This window comes from Protopterus annectens, chromosome 3.part0 (assembly GCF_019279795.1).
Source record: "Protopterus annectens isolate FY-2018-M chromosome 3.part0, PAN1.0, whole genome shotgun sequence".
Taxonomy (NCBI): domain Eukaryota; kingdom Metazoa; phylum Chordata; order Ceratodontiformes; family Protopteridae; genus Protopterus; species Protopterus annectens.
Genome location: NC_056731.1, coordinates 1,585,179,398 through 1,585,198,467, shown reverse-complemented (window position 1 = coordinate 1,585,198,467; position 19,070 = coordinate 1,585,179,398). Strand labels below are relative to the sequence as shown.

General features: G+C 41.8%; 1 protein-coding gene across 1 annotated transcript in view; it reads right to left on the bottom strand.

Annotated features, from left to right (window-relative positions):
- PTDSS1 (phosphatidylserine synthase 1) overlaps positions 1-19,070 on the bottom strand; it is an 811,205-nt gene that overhangs the window by 266,999 nt on the left and 525,136 nt on the right. The window contains exon 8 of the mRNA XM_044065621.1: positions 309-421. Within this exon, the coding sequence (XP_043921556.1) occupies positions 309-421 (113 nt within the window). The remainder of the gene's footprint in view (positions 1-308; positions 422-19,070) is intronic.

The following is a 19,070-nucleotide window of genomic DNA, read 5'->3' as shown; positions in this document are numbered from 1 at the left end:
GGGATCCAAGCATTTACCTACTGCACAGTACCAACTCCCCCTCCTCCTGGCATCAGATCTGTCTGGATCGCCTGCAAATATATACCAACATAACTGTACTGTTTTATAACTGGTATCAAATATGCTGCACTGAAGAAGGATTTATATCCAAAAGCTTTGCTGTAATAAAGTATTGAAGTTTTTGGAGTTGGAATTTTTCTGTTAATCAAATATGAACAGTAATTATTATTTCTTTCATAAATAGGAGAACATGAAACCATCAATATTACAAATCTGGTGCCATAGTACAGGTCAGAAAAGTGGATTACCTTACAGTGGGTGCAGTGATCACACCAATGAAAAGGATTCGGAGCCAGCTCAGAGGATGACTTGCTTGGAATACAAAGATATGTTTCAAGAAAAATGTATTCAGCTCACTCAACTGAAAGAGAAACAGCAGACTCATTAAATGTCTTATTCAAATTCCACATCCACAGTGAAACATTACATTGTCAGCAGTGGGCTAACATGAACACTAGATGTCTGTGAAACTTAGAAGTTATGCTGGTGGTAGATGACAGCTCTGAGCTTTGCCAGTTTAAGTCAAAGGGCAGAAGAATGGTGGGACTTCACTGCTCAGTAACTGGACAGCAAATGTTAACATGTTTACTACCCTGGGCAACTACCCTAAAAGATGACTGAGGATGACTGCAATATCAGAATGCAACCTGGAAAAATAACAAAAAAGGAAAATGCAACACCTGATACATTTAGAAATTTTTTACACAATTTCATTAAACAACAAAAAAACATAACTGTGCAAATGCATACAATAAACTCAATTGGGTTCTAGTTTATTTTCAAATATGGCTTTACTTGCTACTGCGTGCACAAGTACTGTAAAGTCTGTGTGTGCTTCCCAGTGTGTAAACAGTATGGGTAATAAGTAAATGCTTTTGCCTTTTAGATCAGTTTGTAACTGAAAAAGGTCATTTGACCAGCTCACTCATCCACTTAAAAATGGAAACACAAATACATAACATACTAACTAAACAAATAAATCAATAAACAAACTTACTTTCAAATAATTTTTTTAATCCACACCATACAAAAATTGTAAACTTTTACTGTTATATCACTGTTAACATAGGATGTTTATCCAGTTATCAAACATGAAGAATAATACATTAATTTTAATTGCTGTTTACAAGCAACTATGAGATAAGAGTCAACATTGCATCGTAAGATGTTTGCCTTTATTCAATGCAAAATATGAACACTTTTGTCTTTATTACAAGACTTCCTCAGATCTTAGAAAGCCTTGCAATAAGGATAAAAGCACTCAAATTTTGGAGGTGATTGCACTGTCTCGGAGGAAATGGAAACCTCCAAGATAGTGCAATCTCTATCTTCAGTGCAATATACCAAACGATTGCAGCCCCCCAAACATCTCCAGCGCCCAAGTGAGAACTGCTCTCTCCAAAGCAAAAAACACAGCATCCATGGGACCTGATGATGTCCCCGGCTGTGTGCTCCATGAACTCAATGAGGAATTAAACCCACAGCTAGGACAGCTGTTTAATCAAAGTCTTACCTCTGGATACGTACTCCAGGAGTGGCGACTGCAACTGTGGTACCACTTCACAAAGGCGGTGCCTCCACCGACCCTGGAAATTACCGGCCCATTAGCTTGACAAGCCTTATCTGCAAAGCCATGGAGAGGATCATAATGGACCTCATAAATAAAGACATAGGGAATTTGCAGACTTTGGATCCAACCCAGTTTGGCTTTGTCAAAGGCAGATCATGCCTTTTAAACTTGGTTGACTTTTTCAAACAGTCACCAAAGCCATTGATGAGGGAAAGGCAGTCCATACAGCCTACCTCGATCTGGCTAAGGCCTTCGATACAATACCCCACTCGGGTATCATTGAAAAACTCATCAGCTTAAATGTCAACCCATACATCACAAGATGGGTTGCAAACTGGCTGAGTGACAGAACCCACAGGGTCAGAGTTGCTGGCGCCATGTCAGACTCAAAGCCTGTCACAAGTGGTGTCCCACAGGGCTCAGTCCTGGGCCCACTCTTGTTTGGCATCTACTTTTCCAAGTACAAGCAAACACAGGAGGGTTATGAGCTGACAAAGTTTGCAGATGACTGCAAACTGGGCGCCATAGTAGAAAACACATCTGACACAGATATCCTTCAGAAGGGTCTCACAGAAACGGATAACTGGTGCCAGAGCCACGGCCTAAAGTTAAATGCCAAAATGCATAGTCATACCCTTCGGGAAAAACAAGGTTACCCCTAGCTACCAAATAGGTGGCAATCCACTGAGCACAGAAGAAGTTATCAGGGACCTGGGGACCCAGGTTGATAGTAGTCTGTCATTCGACACCCATGTAGCTAAAGTAGTTAGGAAGACCTTCTACATTGCCCACCTTATCATGAAGGGATTCTCATCTAGATCAAGGGAGGTCATAGTCTCCCTTTACTCATCACTCATCAGACCAATGATTGAGTACAATGCCCCATTCGGAATGTATCTGACCCGACACTTGCAGCAGCTGGAGAGGCCACAAAAGTTCCTCACCAAAAGGATAAAGGGTCTCAAAAATCTGTCCTATGCTGCCCGACTGAAAGAACTCCAGCTCTATTCAGTCGCACCGCTTGCTCAGAGGTGACCTTTGCCTAACATACAAGGCCATGTCAAACCCAGATTTGATGAATATGCTTCACCTCAAAAATCTAGATCCATCAGAGCCACAAGGGCGGGAGACTTAAACCTTGACATGGCTATTAATAGGACGTGCTGGAGGGATAGATTCATCACCCAAAGACTCCCTATGCTGTGGAACAAAATCCCGGTACATGTGAGGCAGAGCACCTCGCTGGCCTTGTTCAAGAGAAATCTTGACCAATGGATGGGAGATCGCAGATATACCCCAGGGATTACCTCAGTGTCACTGCTCGACAAAGGCACAGCAAAATAATGGGTATAGTTCCCCATACTAAAGGGGTGGCGTAAGCCACAAAACGATGGGCTAGGCTTGTAAATGCCCTCGGGCAGATAGCCTAGTATGAACCTATGAACCTATAAAATCGCAAGTGTAGTGTCCATGAAAATGTGCACTAGTGATTGAAAACAGAGAGCTGAGCATTAGCATACTGATGTTAAGCCTGGCACCCATTTTGTCTTGAAAGGTGGAAAATAGGCTTCTATGACCCCTTATTTTGAGTACAAGAAAGTTTTGAATAGAATGTCTTCCCTTGTTCTTCTGAAATAACACTTTCCGTGATCCCCTAAGGCAAACACTGGTTAAGCAGATGTACGGCCAACTTCATCTCATTCTTTGTGACTAAAGGCATCCCTCATGAATGGAGGCAATGTACTGAACTCTATTTTGTAACCAGAAGAAATTACTTTTTTTTTCAAAAGCATTTACCGATGGTTTCCCATGAAATAGCATACTTGTGCAGTCCTCATGCAGCTTTCCAATCCTTTGCTGCCCCTACTCACTCACTCAGGTCATCATTCCCTCCTGCCTGATGTGCCTCGATCTTATAGCACTCTCTTACTTCTTTCCACAGTTTAATCATCATGTACCGCCGCCTCACTCATTTTTGTCAGCCGTTGCCATCTCCTTAACACGGTTTGAAACCTCCTGTGTATCCCGTGCTCCTTTATTTCTTTTGTTCCTTTCCAGTTTCAGGTGATGATTTTTATTTATGTGCTAAGCAACACTGCAACTCTTCAGTTCGCTCTCCTTACAGCTATTTTGCTCTTTTGCTACTCTCACATGCAGAATTCCCATATGGGCATCACACTTCCCATAGTGTTTGGGGAATTTTCTTACACTCCCAAGACATATGCATAATCTACGCCTCCTGTGTTTGCCATCCCCAGAACCTGCTATTCTCCTGGCTCTTTTTCTTTCCTCTGCAATGTTAGCCATCTCTTTGGTCACCTGCCCCATACACTGCCTGGAGTTTCCACGCGTTGTACTACATTCTACCTACTATCCATCGCCATCCTTCCCTGTTCCATCGTTTTCTGAATCCATGCTCTCACTTTGTCATTCTATCTCTCTCAAATCTTCTTATTAGCAGTTTTGGTTTTTGTTTCCCTTGCCCTGTTCATTTACTTCAAGGTGCTAACTCTTTCCACCTGTCTTCCCTCTCCTCATTCCTTCTCTAGTGTTCTTCTCCTGTCTTGTAACCTCAGGTTTCCATATCACCAATTTCACCACTGCACTTATGGTAGTCCATATTTGAACTTAGCATGCCCATTGCTTTGAATCCTACTGGTCTTCCTTTCTCTGCACTTATTAGTTTCCCCTCTTGTCTTATCCCAGAATCTTTCCATACCTTTATATTCTTTTTCCTACAGCTCTTTAGCCTATTCCTTCATTTCATACATCCTAGTTCCTTTAATGCTGCTCCTTTCTTCCCTTTTACTTCATTCTATTCTTCTTCTCTGCAGTTTCCATGCAACATATTACTCGTAAGTCTTCAACTCCCTCTATTCTACACATTCTCATTTTCTCTTTGCTCACTTCTTCCCCTTGGCCTTTTCCACACAGTCCTCCATTTCCTTCTTTAACTGCAGAGCTTCTGTCCCTAGCATGTATTTGTAGGTTCCAATAAATGTGGATTACGAGTGGCAGTACCATCATTCTCAACATGTCTATGCCACGTAGGATAGTGTAAGCCCCCCCACAAACCAAAGACACACACCTTCTTGTTCAGAACCTCCACATTTTTCTCTGTCATCTCTCCTACAGTGGTTCCTACATGCAACCATTGATATTTGGGAAATTCTTCCTCTTATCTTAACTATTTCCTTTTCTCCTTTCACTCTCCTTAGCCATACGACAACTTTCATGTTACCGCAGTTGAGCATTAAAACAACACTGAACTTCTCAAATATTTCTTATATACTGTCCTCAGTGGTAACTCTACCTCCTCTGACATCTTGGAAAATAAAACTGGATATCTAATCTTGTCCTTTCAGTAGGATTTGCTTACTTCTGATCTCTTCAGTCATATTTTCTATTAGCATCATCACCATCCCTCTTTTTCCCCATTTTCTATATCAGGTTGGGGTGACTTGTCAACTGCTACCATCTCTCTTGATTCAGTGTCACTCTACTACCTTCTCCAATAGTCATGTTTGACTGCAGTAGATCTTCTCTCATACAACCCATCAACCCCTTTGCCGGATGCATTTCTTCTTGTTTTCATCCTGTCTGTCCGAGATCTTTTTTATTTATTTATTTTTTTATTTAACATTTGTTAACCGGGAAAGTCCGACTAGGTTCCACAGAGCCTGTTTTCAGCGGAGGCCCAGGGAGAAATGCTCCAGAGTCTTTCAACAGACTGTCTTCTACTTTTCTGCACATGTGCCTGAACCACTATAATCTGCTCTTTTTGACCTAGTCTGCAATTAGAGCTACTTTGGCTTCTGCTCTCATGTCCTCATTTCTTTGTCTGTCTCACAGTGTACATTCTACCACCCATCTACCACTTCATCTCCATCACCTCTAGTTTCCTCAGCTGCTTTGCCTTTACTGGCCAGGTTTTTGTACACCTCACTTTTCAGCTTCTCTGGCATTCTTCTGTCATACACTACATCTGATACACTGTGCCAGCTGACTGCAGTCACTCTGATTCTAACCTTGATTTCCTCATTCAGACTTCCTTTCTCCTCAGCCACCTCTCCCAGATACCTGAAGCTGCTAGCCTGTTTCACTATTTTCCCTTCTGTCTCAGTTCCCAGCTTCATCTGATTTCCCCCATTTGTTGCCATTACAACTGTCTTATCCATACTTTGTTTCATCTTATGTGCTTTCAGTTCTGCATTCCATTCCCCTTTCTTTTGCTGAAGTTCTTGTTAGAGTTTGCCTGTAATGCCATTTCATCTGCAAAGCGCAACTTCATTGATCTGTCCCCTCTGACCTGTTTGCTAATGTAGTCCATTACCAATATGAACAGCAATGGTCTCAGAGCTGAATCCTGATACACACCCACACCCAATGGGAACCCTTATGTGAGACCGAACAATGTTCATATTTGAGTCATTCAATCCTTGTATATCGCCTTCACTAACGCTACAAATGTTTCTGGGACTTCAAAAAACCACAGGACTACCCAAATCAGCTTTCTTGGGACTTTGTTATGTGGTTTCTCCAAGTCTTGGAATGCGCAGCTGGACTTTTACCTCATCTCTAGCTTCTTCTCAACTATCTGTCTTAATCAGTCGGGTCAGTTGTGCTGCATCCTAATCTGAATCCGAACTGTCCTCCTATCTTACTTTCTACTACTCTCCGTACTTATTTATCATTCACCCTCTGCAGAACTTTCATGCCATGTGAGAGGAGTTTGACACCCTATGTACTACCCACAGTTATGGATGTCCCCTTTGTTCTTGTACACTGGCACTATTACACTCCAGTCATCTGGGATATGCCTTTCTCTTCATATCATTACAAGTACCCTCTGGAAGAATTTCTCCCCTATTTCTCCCAACACCTTGATCTTATCTGCTGTGATTTCATCTGAGACTGCTACTTTCCCTAACCTCATTTTCCTTCGTGTTCAAACTTCTTCTAGGCTGGGCTCCTCTCTTTTCACTGTGCAGCTAACTGCAGGGTTTTCTTCATTCAGTAGCTGCTGGAAAAGTACTCCTTCCATCTGCCACTGATGTCCTGTGGACTGGTGAGCAGGTTTGCTGCTGGCATCCCTTATGAAGGGTGTCTGACTATCTTCTTTATCTTTCTGTTTTTGCCTTGCAACCTGATAGAGTTCCATTATGCCATCTACTTAGTCACCTTCCAGAAGCTGGTAGAGTGCCTGTGATGGCTTGTTCTTGATACTGCAACTCCTCTCTCAGCCTCCTTGTTATCCAATCAGACTACCTTCTTAGCCTGCTCCATCCTTTCTGTTTCCTACTTTTTCCTGCATTCCTCCTTTCTTTTGATGACTTCCTGGAATTCTGCACTCCACTACCAGCTCTACTTATGTAATCTGGCTCAGATGCATAGCTGTTCTACAGTCCCCACCAATGATGTTCTAAGGCAATGCCATTCCTCTTCAACTCTACCCAGTTCCTCTTCTTCCTGAGGTGATGGATCCCCGAATATTTCCATGGACTCATGTTTTCTCTCCAATCAACTTCCAGGTTTTCAGTTTAGTCTCCATTGACCTTAGAGTCTTCTCTAACTACTGCTGGCTGACTGTGGCAACCAGTGGTTTATGCTGTGAGCAGACTGTTTCACTGGGGATGATTTTGCAATCACTGATTCTACCCCAGTGCCTTTTCCTTACTAGGATGGAGTCTACCAGACTTGCATGTTGGCCATTCTTGCATGTAATCTTGTAACGGTCTCTCTTGCTGAACTATGTGTTTGCCACTAGCATGAATAAAATTGGAAAATGTGGGTATCCCTGCCTAATTTCCCTTTTCACTCTTGTTCCTTCTGAGACCTTCCCACATGGTAAGGTATTTCTTTCACTAGGTCTTTATTTGTAGCCTAAACCCATCTTATGAGCTTTTCCCCTACCTGTCTTTGCCAAACAGTTTCCTATACAGAGTCCTACCTTACCATGTTGAAGGTTTTTTGAAGACCAAAAAAATTATGCCCACCCTTCCCTTTTTTCTTTTGTTCCTCTCTATTAATGAATTTCATTAATTCATAGGTTCGCCAGACTAATGGTTTAACAGTCCTTATAAGCCTAGCCTGTATAACCCAGTTTTACCCAATACATGACAAGTGCAAGAAGATGGCATACGTTTGTGTATATGCCTTGAGTATTTTACAGACTACTCCTGTCCATAAGGACACAGGTGTTACATCAGGTGTGAATTTGTGACTCTCTATCCGTTGATCCAAACTGCTTCTGAAGAGGGCTACTGAAGGGCTCTGTTTAATGTGCAGAGAAAGTCTGTGCCAAAGAAGGGGTAATCTCTGTGACACATCTGCCTCTCCAGTGTGTTTTGTTTGAGTCACTGACTAGGTTTAGATCCGTAGATAGAGTATCCCTCTTGCTGCTGGTCTTGTGGATGTGTAGCAGCTCCAACAGGGCTGAATTTGTGAATGCCTTGTAAGTTAGGCATAGGTCACACCTTAATAGTCAGTAGGAGAGACAGTAAAGGGATAGGCCTTGTCTGTCGGCATAAGACATGTTAACACCCTGCATTTTCTTTGTGAGGAACCTCTGGGGTTGCTTCAGCTGTTGTAAGTCCCTAATCAAGTAAATGCCACATGGTGCATTGTACTTGATTATTGATCTAATGAAGGCTAAGTATAGTGGGACTATAACTTCCTTGGATCTGGATGCCATACCTTTACTTATAAGCTGTGCTATACAGAACAACTTCCTTACCACTGTGGGCAAATGATGATCAACATTCAGGCTACTACCCCCATCTGTGTACCTAGATCTCTCACCTCTTGAGTCCACTCTTAGGAGTGTACTACTGTCGTGATTTGCAGGGGTCTTTGGCATCCTAAAGCTTATGATAATGCATTTTTTCACATTTAGCTTTAGGCCATAGCTCTGGGATCAACAATTTGCCTGATTTAGAGTCTCCTGAAGGATATCTACAATATAGTGGGATTTGATGATTGCCACCAGCTTGCAGTTGTTGGCAAACTTTTACAGAGGCCTTCCACATTAGCCTCGACTTCAGAGAAGTATATTCCAAACAGGAGTGGTCCGAGGCACTGAGCCCTGTGGCACACCACTAGAAACTGGCCATCTGCTGAATCTGGATTCACACACTTTAACCATGTGTCCTGTCTGTAAGCCAACTGGCTGTTCATCTGCTGACGGAGGGATTTATGCCAGGTTTTGTAAGTTTATTTACAATACTCGAGCATGGTATTGTGTCAAATAACTAAGCCAGGTCAAGGTAGGCAGTATGCACTGTTTTACCATCATCCATGTCCCTAGTGACTTTTCAAAAAAAGTCCACCAGATTTACTAGGCATGTCCTGCCCTTGACAAACCAAGCTGGGTTGGGTCCAGCTTTGCTATACTTTTCTGCTATTCATGAATTTGTTTTGCCTTTTCTCTATTTTGGCAGGATCTCACCTAGTACTTTTGCTAGTATTTTTATGTCAATACTGATCAGGGATATGGACTTGCACTTTCCAATTCCCCCTTGTCCTTTTAAGACCGTGTTTATCAATGCCTTTCTCATGCTACTGGAGGTTTCCCCAGAGCCCTGTGTTCTGCTACAGCCACCTCCAGTATCATACAAATCTATTTTCCTCTCCAGTTGTAAAATTCCAGGTGGAATCTATCTGGTCCTCCCAATTCCTCCTCTTATCTCTTGTACATCATTCCCTATAATGCCTCTCTTGTTATGTCTGCATTCAGTCTCCTAGTTTGCTCCTCATTTAGACCACATCTTTCCCAATTCTATTCCATGACTTGTTACCTTCCTTCAGATTGCAAATTCCATTGTAATATTCTGTTAATACTTCTCTGACTTCCTCATCTTTCTCTATGCATTTCCCATAATCCATTTTTATTCTTATCACCCATCTGCCACCTCTTGTATTTTTTGCCAGCTGTTTCCACTTTGTCTCCTACTGCCCAGCAGTAGTCTCTTCAGTACCAATAACTAATGTCCTACTCTGTTGTGATTTTACCAACATAGTTCGGTCTTTAATGCTTTCTCCCTTATATATAACCCCTCTCTTTTTCATCATTTTCCCAGGAGTCTCTCTGCAAATTCACCAGTCTTCTCTCCAATTCATCTTCCTCTATCTCCTTCTTTTCTTCACTCACCATCAGTTTCCCCCTTATTGAGGTCTTAATTCCACACTACCAGCCCCCCTCATCTTGTACTTACCCATCTTATTGTCCAAAAGTGTCTTTTAGCATCCTCTGGACTAGCTCTCTGCTGTCCTGCTCCTTCCATTTATAGTTTTTTGAAAAGGTCTTGCGTAGAAGTAAACAAGAAACTCCTGTCTAAGCACACATACAGAGCTGCATATCATCATAGTCAGAAAAAGGGCTGAATTTTCAACCAAGCATGGCTCTTAATAACTAGTATTACTGCTGCTGCATCATACCCACATTTTATACCCACATATGTTTGTTACTGTCTGCACTATAGGGTGTTTCCTGGAAATCTGAACCTTTACAGTCTCATCCTTGTTTTAAAAACTTAATTATTTGGCCTGCTTTAGGATCATTCCTTAGTAATTTGCCATATGGGTCTGGCAACTGGCAACCCAAAAATGAGGGTAGCAGATATGTAGATTTTTCACCTCAACATTCTGTCACCATCATACCTTTGGTTTTGGAGATTACTGGGGCATGGAGCTAACTAGTGCCCCTGGCTTGGAAGAGTATTTGGGCCTGAAGCTAACAAGAGATACTAGCAACATCCAAGGAAACCACTGCCAAATATGCTGTCAGATTTTTGAACAGGTACTAGACCTGTTGGACCTTGCAGAACCTGTCAGGATTCTTGAGGGTGGAAGGTTGTGAACCCGACTCAGATAAAGCTAGCATGAGGACAGCTCTGAAGAACTCAAGCATGGGGCTCATTCAAACACAACAGGTCCAGGTGCCTCTTTTTGGTACTTGCGTATTATCGCAACCAGATTTTCACGGTTGCAGTAATACGTTTGTTGGCCCAAAAACAGATTGTGGGACTAAAAGTAAGACAGAATTTGATATTTTCTTTGGGTACAAAGTAGTTTGTCCCAAATCAGTAGCGTAAATGAACGCAGAAATGTGAAACTTGCTTTGCGTACATCAAAATTGGTTGCACTGCTGTCTTAGTGCAGAAGTGAATTGAGAACGCATGGGAAATGCTCGTTCGTTTTTACTGCGTGATGGATTACTACGAAATTGGATACTAAACTTTTTCCTGAGAAGAAGAAATCTGGAGCATCACATTTTTTGGTAAATAACTAGTTTTATTTGACATACTGTAGGAAATAATTGAAGTTAAAGGTAATAGCAATCTAAACAATCAAACAGAGATGAAGGTCTTGACGATGGAGGCTAAAGTTACGAAGAGCATTCTTGTAGTATTTGACAGAAACTGATTTTTTGTGGGGGGTAGCAGTTATTGTTGCAATGTTTTGTGGATGTTTTGCATAGTATTCATGGTGGATGTCTTCCAGATGTTTTTGAGCAACATATCTGTAAATATTTTATTGCTGATTAAGGAAGCATACTTGTAGATGGTTCACTTGCTGGGTTACACTTTTTGTATGGAGAGAAATTGTCTGCTATTGCTGTCAAGATTGCATCAAATAAGTCTTTCTTTAGTGCAAGCTGTGTTTCACGCCAGATATATTCAATTAGGTAGGAGTCCAAATGGGGTCTTGTAGTGCCTCTCTGTTTTTTGTTTCTCCACTTAACAGATCCCCACATTCTCTCTATGTGTTGTGTATGCACTGCTGTGTTCGGATCTACAAAGTTGTAGCTATGGTTTACTTTTTCATGACTGAAACCAGCTTCTTCTAGTTGTTGAGTTTGATATGCCCGCCATGAATCTGAATAAATAGTAGTGCCCTGTTTAATGTATTCTTTGATTTTATTAAATAATGTTGCGGCTGTTCTATCAGGAACTTTTACAAGAAAAGTCTCTCGTCTCCCTACATATCCCTCCAAATACCCACTGCTGAGGGAGAATATGGCCAGCATTATTTTTACGTCTAGTAAAAAGAGTCTCCTCTATTTCCACAATACACCCTGGCCCTCCGATTTCTTCCTTGTCCTTTTTCTTCCGTTTCTAAGACACAGACATCACGTAAGTAGTTACTCCAGTCCATGACTGTCTTGTCAGCCATGTCCAGTTCTTCCTGACAGAAACTTATAGATGTCATCTGCTTTGCCCAACAATAAATGAAGCGGACAGCGGTGGTAAAATTAATTCTACTTCCTTCAAACTCCTACATGTTGGTAACATTTTGATGTATTGCATTTCCAAAAAATCTGCTTCCCATAGTATAATGTCATTGAATGTCCGGAACAGCATTCTTTACTTGATATAATGCCATATTGCTGGAAAAGTGCTATTGACTCCTTTCCTGTCTTAGGTAGATCCCACAAACGCATTGTATTTATAAAGGTTGTTTTTTGGGGTTAGTTCACTACAACTGAATATCTACATAGATCGTCTTTACTAATCTGAAGTATAACTTTGACAACATTTACAGGCTCACGGCTGGGGATATGGAATGTGTATTACACATAGCGGCTGTGTAAAATGTATTTACAGTGACAAGATGTTGGAAAACAGCATAGCTTGAAAGAAGCTCTCATTCCTTTAAATTTACAATGTGTTTGCTACCTAAACAATGTTTTTAGATGAAGTTGACATTGTCAGTGTGATTTTGCATACATTTCCGCACTGGGAAGCAAGCGCTATTATCGCGAAAATCTGGTTGCGATAATACGCAAGTACCCGCTTTTTTTTGGCAGGGACATCTCCTTGGCCTGACATTTAAAACGTTCTCTCATGACATTGAGGGTCACTTCAAAGTGAAATATCTTCTGTCAGCAAGCCTGGATAAATTGTTTCATCATTTGAGTCATATCTAAGAGGATAACTCCGAGGGATGTGCTAAGTCTTCCTTGTCTTCACAAGACAAATCTGATTCTCTCATAGGGGAGGTGTAGAATCCACTTTTCCTAAGGACTGTGTGCTAAAGGTGGAGGGCTAGGCAGAGGCCTGTGAGTTTTGTTACAGCGAACAAAGCTCTTCAAATTACTTTTTTTAAATCTCACAATGCAATGCCTTGCTGGGATACTGGGATTCCAGGTGTCAAGAGTTACTGGAATATGTAAAGCCTTCAACATGGTGAGCACAAACTGTTCATATATCCAAACTTCTGGAGGAAGGGAGCGGTGTGGAACTCCTGTTTCAGCCAAGTGGATCTTAGACAAGTGACAGTAATCCACTGATATATTCCCAAAATGGGTTTCATACACTGCAACAGTCAGAACAGCCAAATGCTCTCTACTGGTTGAAGCTACTGTTTCAGTCCCTCACTTTGGCAAAACTAGCCTCTGCACCTGAATAATTATGACATAGAAAGAGTCCCAGGAGGATATGTTGTAAACCATTAACATATCTGCCTCCAAAAGGTTTGGGCACAAGCCTGAAAAAATACATACCCCAGACAATGGGGAAATACCTTTTTTTATATTACATATGGCTCTGTGCCTGCCAACCACTAAGCTTCGACAATCAAACATGGCACATTTATTCTCTTACCTGGGAATTTTTCCATTAGGATGAAAGCTGTCCATAGGGTGTCATCAATCAGGCAGGTATAAGGGCTCTTTTTGTCACCATCTATGCCCTAACCCACTGCGTGTTTGCAGTTGCGGTAAGTACCCTTCACCAGAGCAAGGTGAGTCTGGCGTACACCCTAGACCAGGGCCTGCAATCTATCTTTCAGGCCCTGACTATGGCTATGGAGACTACCTCATCAGTCAAGCGAGTCTGGTTTACGCCCCAGACTGGCACCTGAAAGCAGTTTTCCATTTAGCCATGAATGAGGGGCATTCCCCCAAACAGCATCATGCTTAACCCTAAACACAGGCAATGAAGGCGCTTTTACCTTGCCTCACACCATATCCTGACTCCTTTCCTCATAGTCGATGCAGGCGCTGCATCATCATAGGGCTTCCAATACTTTCCCTCTGACATGTATGTGCTCACATACACAAACACAGACACACATACATGCATGCATGCACGCACCTTGAGAGCTAATGTCACCAACTTGGGAAGCCAAGCCTATGGAACCCATAAGGAGCCTATGTGAAAGACTTCATTTGTACAGGAGCATATTGCCAACCAGGAAGAAATGCTTCCACCCTCATTAGAGCCCCCCCCCCCCCCGATTATGCCACTCACTGTATCACCCACTACATGGCTTTTGTAGCATCTGAGCCACTAACTGAACGGTCATGATCAGGCCTTTATCTCCCTCTAAGACAGGGATAGGTGAAGCAAACAAGATTTCTCTAGGAATAATTCATTAGCAAAAAGACAATTAGGCAACTACTAGCAGAAAAGGTTCCCCAACTTAGCTTTCAAATCCTTCTGTATGCTGGAGGTCTAGGGCTGCAAGTGAATTAACAGTTTGCAAACTTACTTGCTAAAACACAGCAGCTACTTGCAGCAAAGCAGAATTGAAGATGGACTGAATTATTGCCCCTTTTATCTAGAATGCAGCTGAGGGCCTCCCATTTGGGGAAGGAACCATCCTAAGCTAAGATATCTGTAGACCTCTGAGAGTTAGACTGCCTAGGTGGGCATCCACCTGTGACTAATTCTCATATGCCATAAATACTACTGCAACAATGGTCCATACGAAGTACATCAGCCCTATTAAACAGTTCAGATATACAAGACTACTGGAAAATAAAAAAACAGAGACATTCAGCCAGTCTGAGAAGTGACCATCTACTAAAGATAAAAATTGTGTTGGTTAAAATATATTTTGACCACATCTAGAATTGTCTGTTGTAAAAGCCCATGACATATTTAGCATAAAATTAAAGATAATTTTAAAATGATGAATGTAAGTAATGCATGCTGCTTCATAAAGCATATATTAGATAATTGTATTTTACTAAGAGATGTGACACATGGGGCATGTACATAGGTTCATACATAGGGGAACACTGCTGAGCATAGACATATTTCCCAAATGTTCAAGAACACAGAATGGGCAAGTGTAATCTGGGGGGAACAAATACTGGAAGCAGTTTGTTAACAGCTTGTATCCTTAATCCTCTGTGCTATCTGCCAGTTTTAAACATACTCATATTTAGCTATATGAGCTTGCATTCATATAACACAAAGCCTAGAAAAAAATCTGAGAAAATAAGAGGCTACTGACAAACTGTGCTGGTTTATAAAGCATTCCAAAAAGATCAAAACATTGCGTCTTGCATTTGCACAAGGGAAGTGTACTCCATGCCCAAATGTTGGAACTTCAGGGAAACAAATGTAGAACAGGAAAAGAAAAGAGGATAAACGCAACACAACACCCAAGGACAAGGTTCCACAATGCAAGATATATGGGTTCTGCCCCATTACTATAAAGATTAGAAGATTCATGTACTGGCAGTGAGGTACTACAACCACAACAAATGATGAAACAAGTCTAGAACACTGCAAAATAAATTTATGTTTATTATCATATAGCTGCTGTTGAAGTTTCTCCTTTCTCTCTCATCTCTTCTTTCCAGGTGTTGTGATGCTTGTTAATGACTGTACTGGTGAAAACATTTTGATACATGCCAAGCATTTAACTGCACTTTAATGAAACAAACAAAAAGTGTAACAAAAAATAACTGTGTCATGCTACATGTAATCTCAATGTCGAAGATGTAGTGAGGGTTTAAACCAGCTTCCACTAAGAGGGAATAGAACCTAAACAGAAGAGAAGGGCAGTTGAGGGACCAGAGTCCCTGTGTGGCAAAGAACACCCTCATGCGTATGCACTGAAGTGCATCAGGTAACGAGATTAAAATGTGAAGTAGTCTCTTTGACCTTCCCTGGACTGACATGAAGGAATCTGCTCAGAAAATACTTTCTCAGTGTTTTACACTGCTCCTGGGGTACTGAGGGCATCTACCTTCTTAGCAGTAAGTTTAACAGAAGCTATGATAAAAAAAGCAGCATTCTCTATGATCAGCTTCAAGGGTGAGATGATCCAATAGTCCTCCTTTGGCCTGCTTCCTTGTTTAAACCTTTCATGGTGTAGGCAAGGGGAAACAGGAGAGTCCCTGGAGGATTTCACCATCCTGGAAGTCTCTTTGAAGAATAGGACATTGGGTTGGGAAGACATAAGGAATGGAGGGCTCATCATAATTTGTCCAGTATGCTACCGGATTCTGTGACTCCCTTAAAGAGAAACAAATAGTGACACTTTCCCTTAATCAAGATCCAGAATAAGTAGGGCAAAATTATGTAAACATGGACTGGGTTGAGCATATGGCAGCAAGTGCAATGCAGAGGTCAGACAACAGGACTTTGGTACTGGACAAAATGATCAACAGTAGCAGAACTGAAGCTGGATGTGCATGCACAGGGCTTAGCTATGGCATCAGGCCATGTTTCCTGAGGGTGTGCTTCTACAATAACAGGTTCCACCAAGTGTGTGTGTGTGTGTGTGCGTCTGTGTGTGTGTGCGTCTGTGTGTGTGTGTGCGTCTGTGTGTGTGCGTCTGTGTGTGTGTGCGTCTGCGTCTGTGTGTGTGTGTGTGCGTCTGTGTGTGTGTGTGCGTCTGTGTGTGTGTCTGTGTGCGTCTGCGTCTGTGTGCGTCTGCGTCTGTGTGTGCGTCTGCGTCTGTGTGTGCGTCTGCGTCTGTGTGTGCGTCTGTGTCTGTGTGTGCGTCTGTGTCTGTGTGTTTATACCAAATGGACTTCTCAACTTAGGTCAGCAAATTTTGCCAGACTCAGGGATGGGACTAGAGACAGATGTCCTTGATCCCAAATGCAACTACTGAGCCCATGCCAGAGGACTTGAGGGATTGCTCCAGAGATGCAGACTGGGCACTAACATACTCTGGCTTTCAACTGTTGAATAAGTGATGGGTATACCCTGTAAAGCACCTTCAAGGTAGCTGATGCGGTTTGACTCTCTTGCAGGCCACTTTTCTTCCACGGATGGTGGGCATAAGTTTAACCCCTAACTAATCAAGGAGGCATTGACAAAATACAGGGCCACCACTTACCTGGAGAAATATGTAAATAATGCATCTGTTCATTATAGTTCATAAGTATCACATCGAAGGATATCAACCCCTAGCTCAAACAAACTAAACTTGATAACCCCAGAACAGACAAACTTCCTTCCATGGTTTATTTATCAATGTAGAAACAACATCATAACTGTCACTGGAACACATCTACAAGTGTATTACACTTGATATGTCTTAACATCTGGAAAGATACCATTGTAAAACCTCTCCCTAAGAAACCAAGTCCCTCTAATCCATCAGAACTTCACATTCCTATTCTGCCTACTCTAAGAAAGATTCTGGAAAAAAGTATTTTACTTGGAACTCACTCAGTACATCAACCAATATCACCTTCTATTTCAAAAGCAGCATGCTGTTTGGTCTGGTTGCAGTACATCACAGCTATCAGGACACTCAGAGACAACATTCTTCTTGGAATGGATAATGGCCAACTTACTGGAGCCATTTTTATTGACCTCACCAGGGCTTTTGATTTTGTCAATCATTCACTTCTCCCAAGACCATCTCACTAAACTACACATTAGCAATGACATATATATATATATATATATATATATATATATATATATATAAATTAAAAATACAAAACATATATATCTCCAAACAAAAGCAAATGCACCAAAAAGGCTTTTAAGTATAATAAAGGAAAGTAGAGGTATAGTAAGAGAAAAATAGGGGGCTGGAGGGAGGGTAACCAGCACTGCAACAGTGAATACACTTGAACATCTACATTTATGGTAAGTGTACACAACTGCACTATGTTCTTCTTGTTTCACTGTTGTAGTCATTACATTTGGGTAGATTCCCAAAGCTATGGTTGGGAGGACTCTTTCACCTTCCCTCAATACTTTGTGATCGATCTCAAGTGGAATCTTCTGCCAAAGCCTGCAGCAGGTACCCTGAAATCACTACCACACTGACTGAAGTCAGGTAGTGACTTGAAAACTTCCTCTTTTCTATTTTCTAGTAGGAAAACTGAATAACTGGCACTTATGTAGTACTGGATGCTGTGTGTTTCACTAAAGAAATAAGTGACAGTGTTGCAGAGACAACAGGAGGTAGTTCGAGAAGAGATATCAGGTTGTAGCATCCCCTGCAAAATAGCCATCAAACCCTGTGCAAAATAGCAATCAAACCCTGTGGAGTCAATGTCAAGTCTGTAATGTGCTCAGAATGTGTGAACAAATGTCAAAGTGGCTGCTTCCAGAATGACTTGAGTACTCACCCCCTTGAGGGAGGCCACAGTTATGGCTGTGCCCTGGACCTATAAGCCTTGACTATGCTAAATAGATGTTTACCTTGAAAGGAGTAGCAAAACTATAAACAATGTGCAAACTATGGAAATGAGTACAATATCAAATGACCTACAATGAGACGGTCTCTGAATGGTCCTATGGCTGGGTTCATCCCTTCTACTAAAAAGAATCTGTCATTTTTCTTCCAAAGTTCAAAATCTTGGCAACAGATGTGCACCTGCAATAATGTACTGTGATGTAGCTATCAACTGCATAAACATATTCAGGCCAGCACACTCACCACGTCTGCTCCACAGACATTGATGTGCACCTCCCAGCAAATTCATATACAGAAGTGAAGAGTTGGCACCTCCACTGCCAGCAACCAATGTACTAGTATGTACTTGTCTGACCAATGGTAAAATCCAACAGCTGAGGCTAGGTGGAGGGGTTGTCCACCTACAAGGGGGTGGTGGAAAGGTATTCCTGACACATCATAGTTGGTCCTCAATGTTATTAATAACAATGTTTTTAAAGTATCGGTTGATCTTTGAGAGGACCCTGCCTGATGTGCCCTTTGTCAGGTGGAATCCTAAGCAGAAGGACACCATAAACAAAGGGCCTTGAAGACTGCACCACAATACAAAAGCCTGAACTATGAGGAGCTGTATTGCTAAGTGTGGCCCAATTCCAAAGTCATGGTAAAGACAGAAATGCTTGGAAAAAGGAAGAACTATCGACCAAATGTCTGTGGCCCTGATGCCAGTCATAGAAGCATCCTAAAGCAACAACTGTAGTCAGACCGTTCCAAAATCCAGATGATTTTGACTAACACTGGCATGACAGAGAAGTTACTCAATGACAGAAAATAATGCAATTGCCATTCATTACAAAGTATCTATTCGGCAACAGTGAGTCCTTCTCTCCATGAAGTAGGGGAGAACAACCAGTGACCCATATAATTAAACCAGCAGGATCACTTTAGAGAACCCCTGAGCTACTGGTGCAAATACAAGCAGTGAAGGGCTGTCTCACTTTGCTAGTTTGCAACTCAAAAGAAATGGGGAGAAAAAGGGAGAGAGTAGGGGACTAAA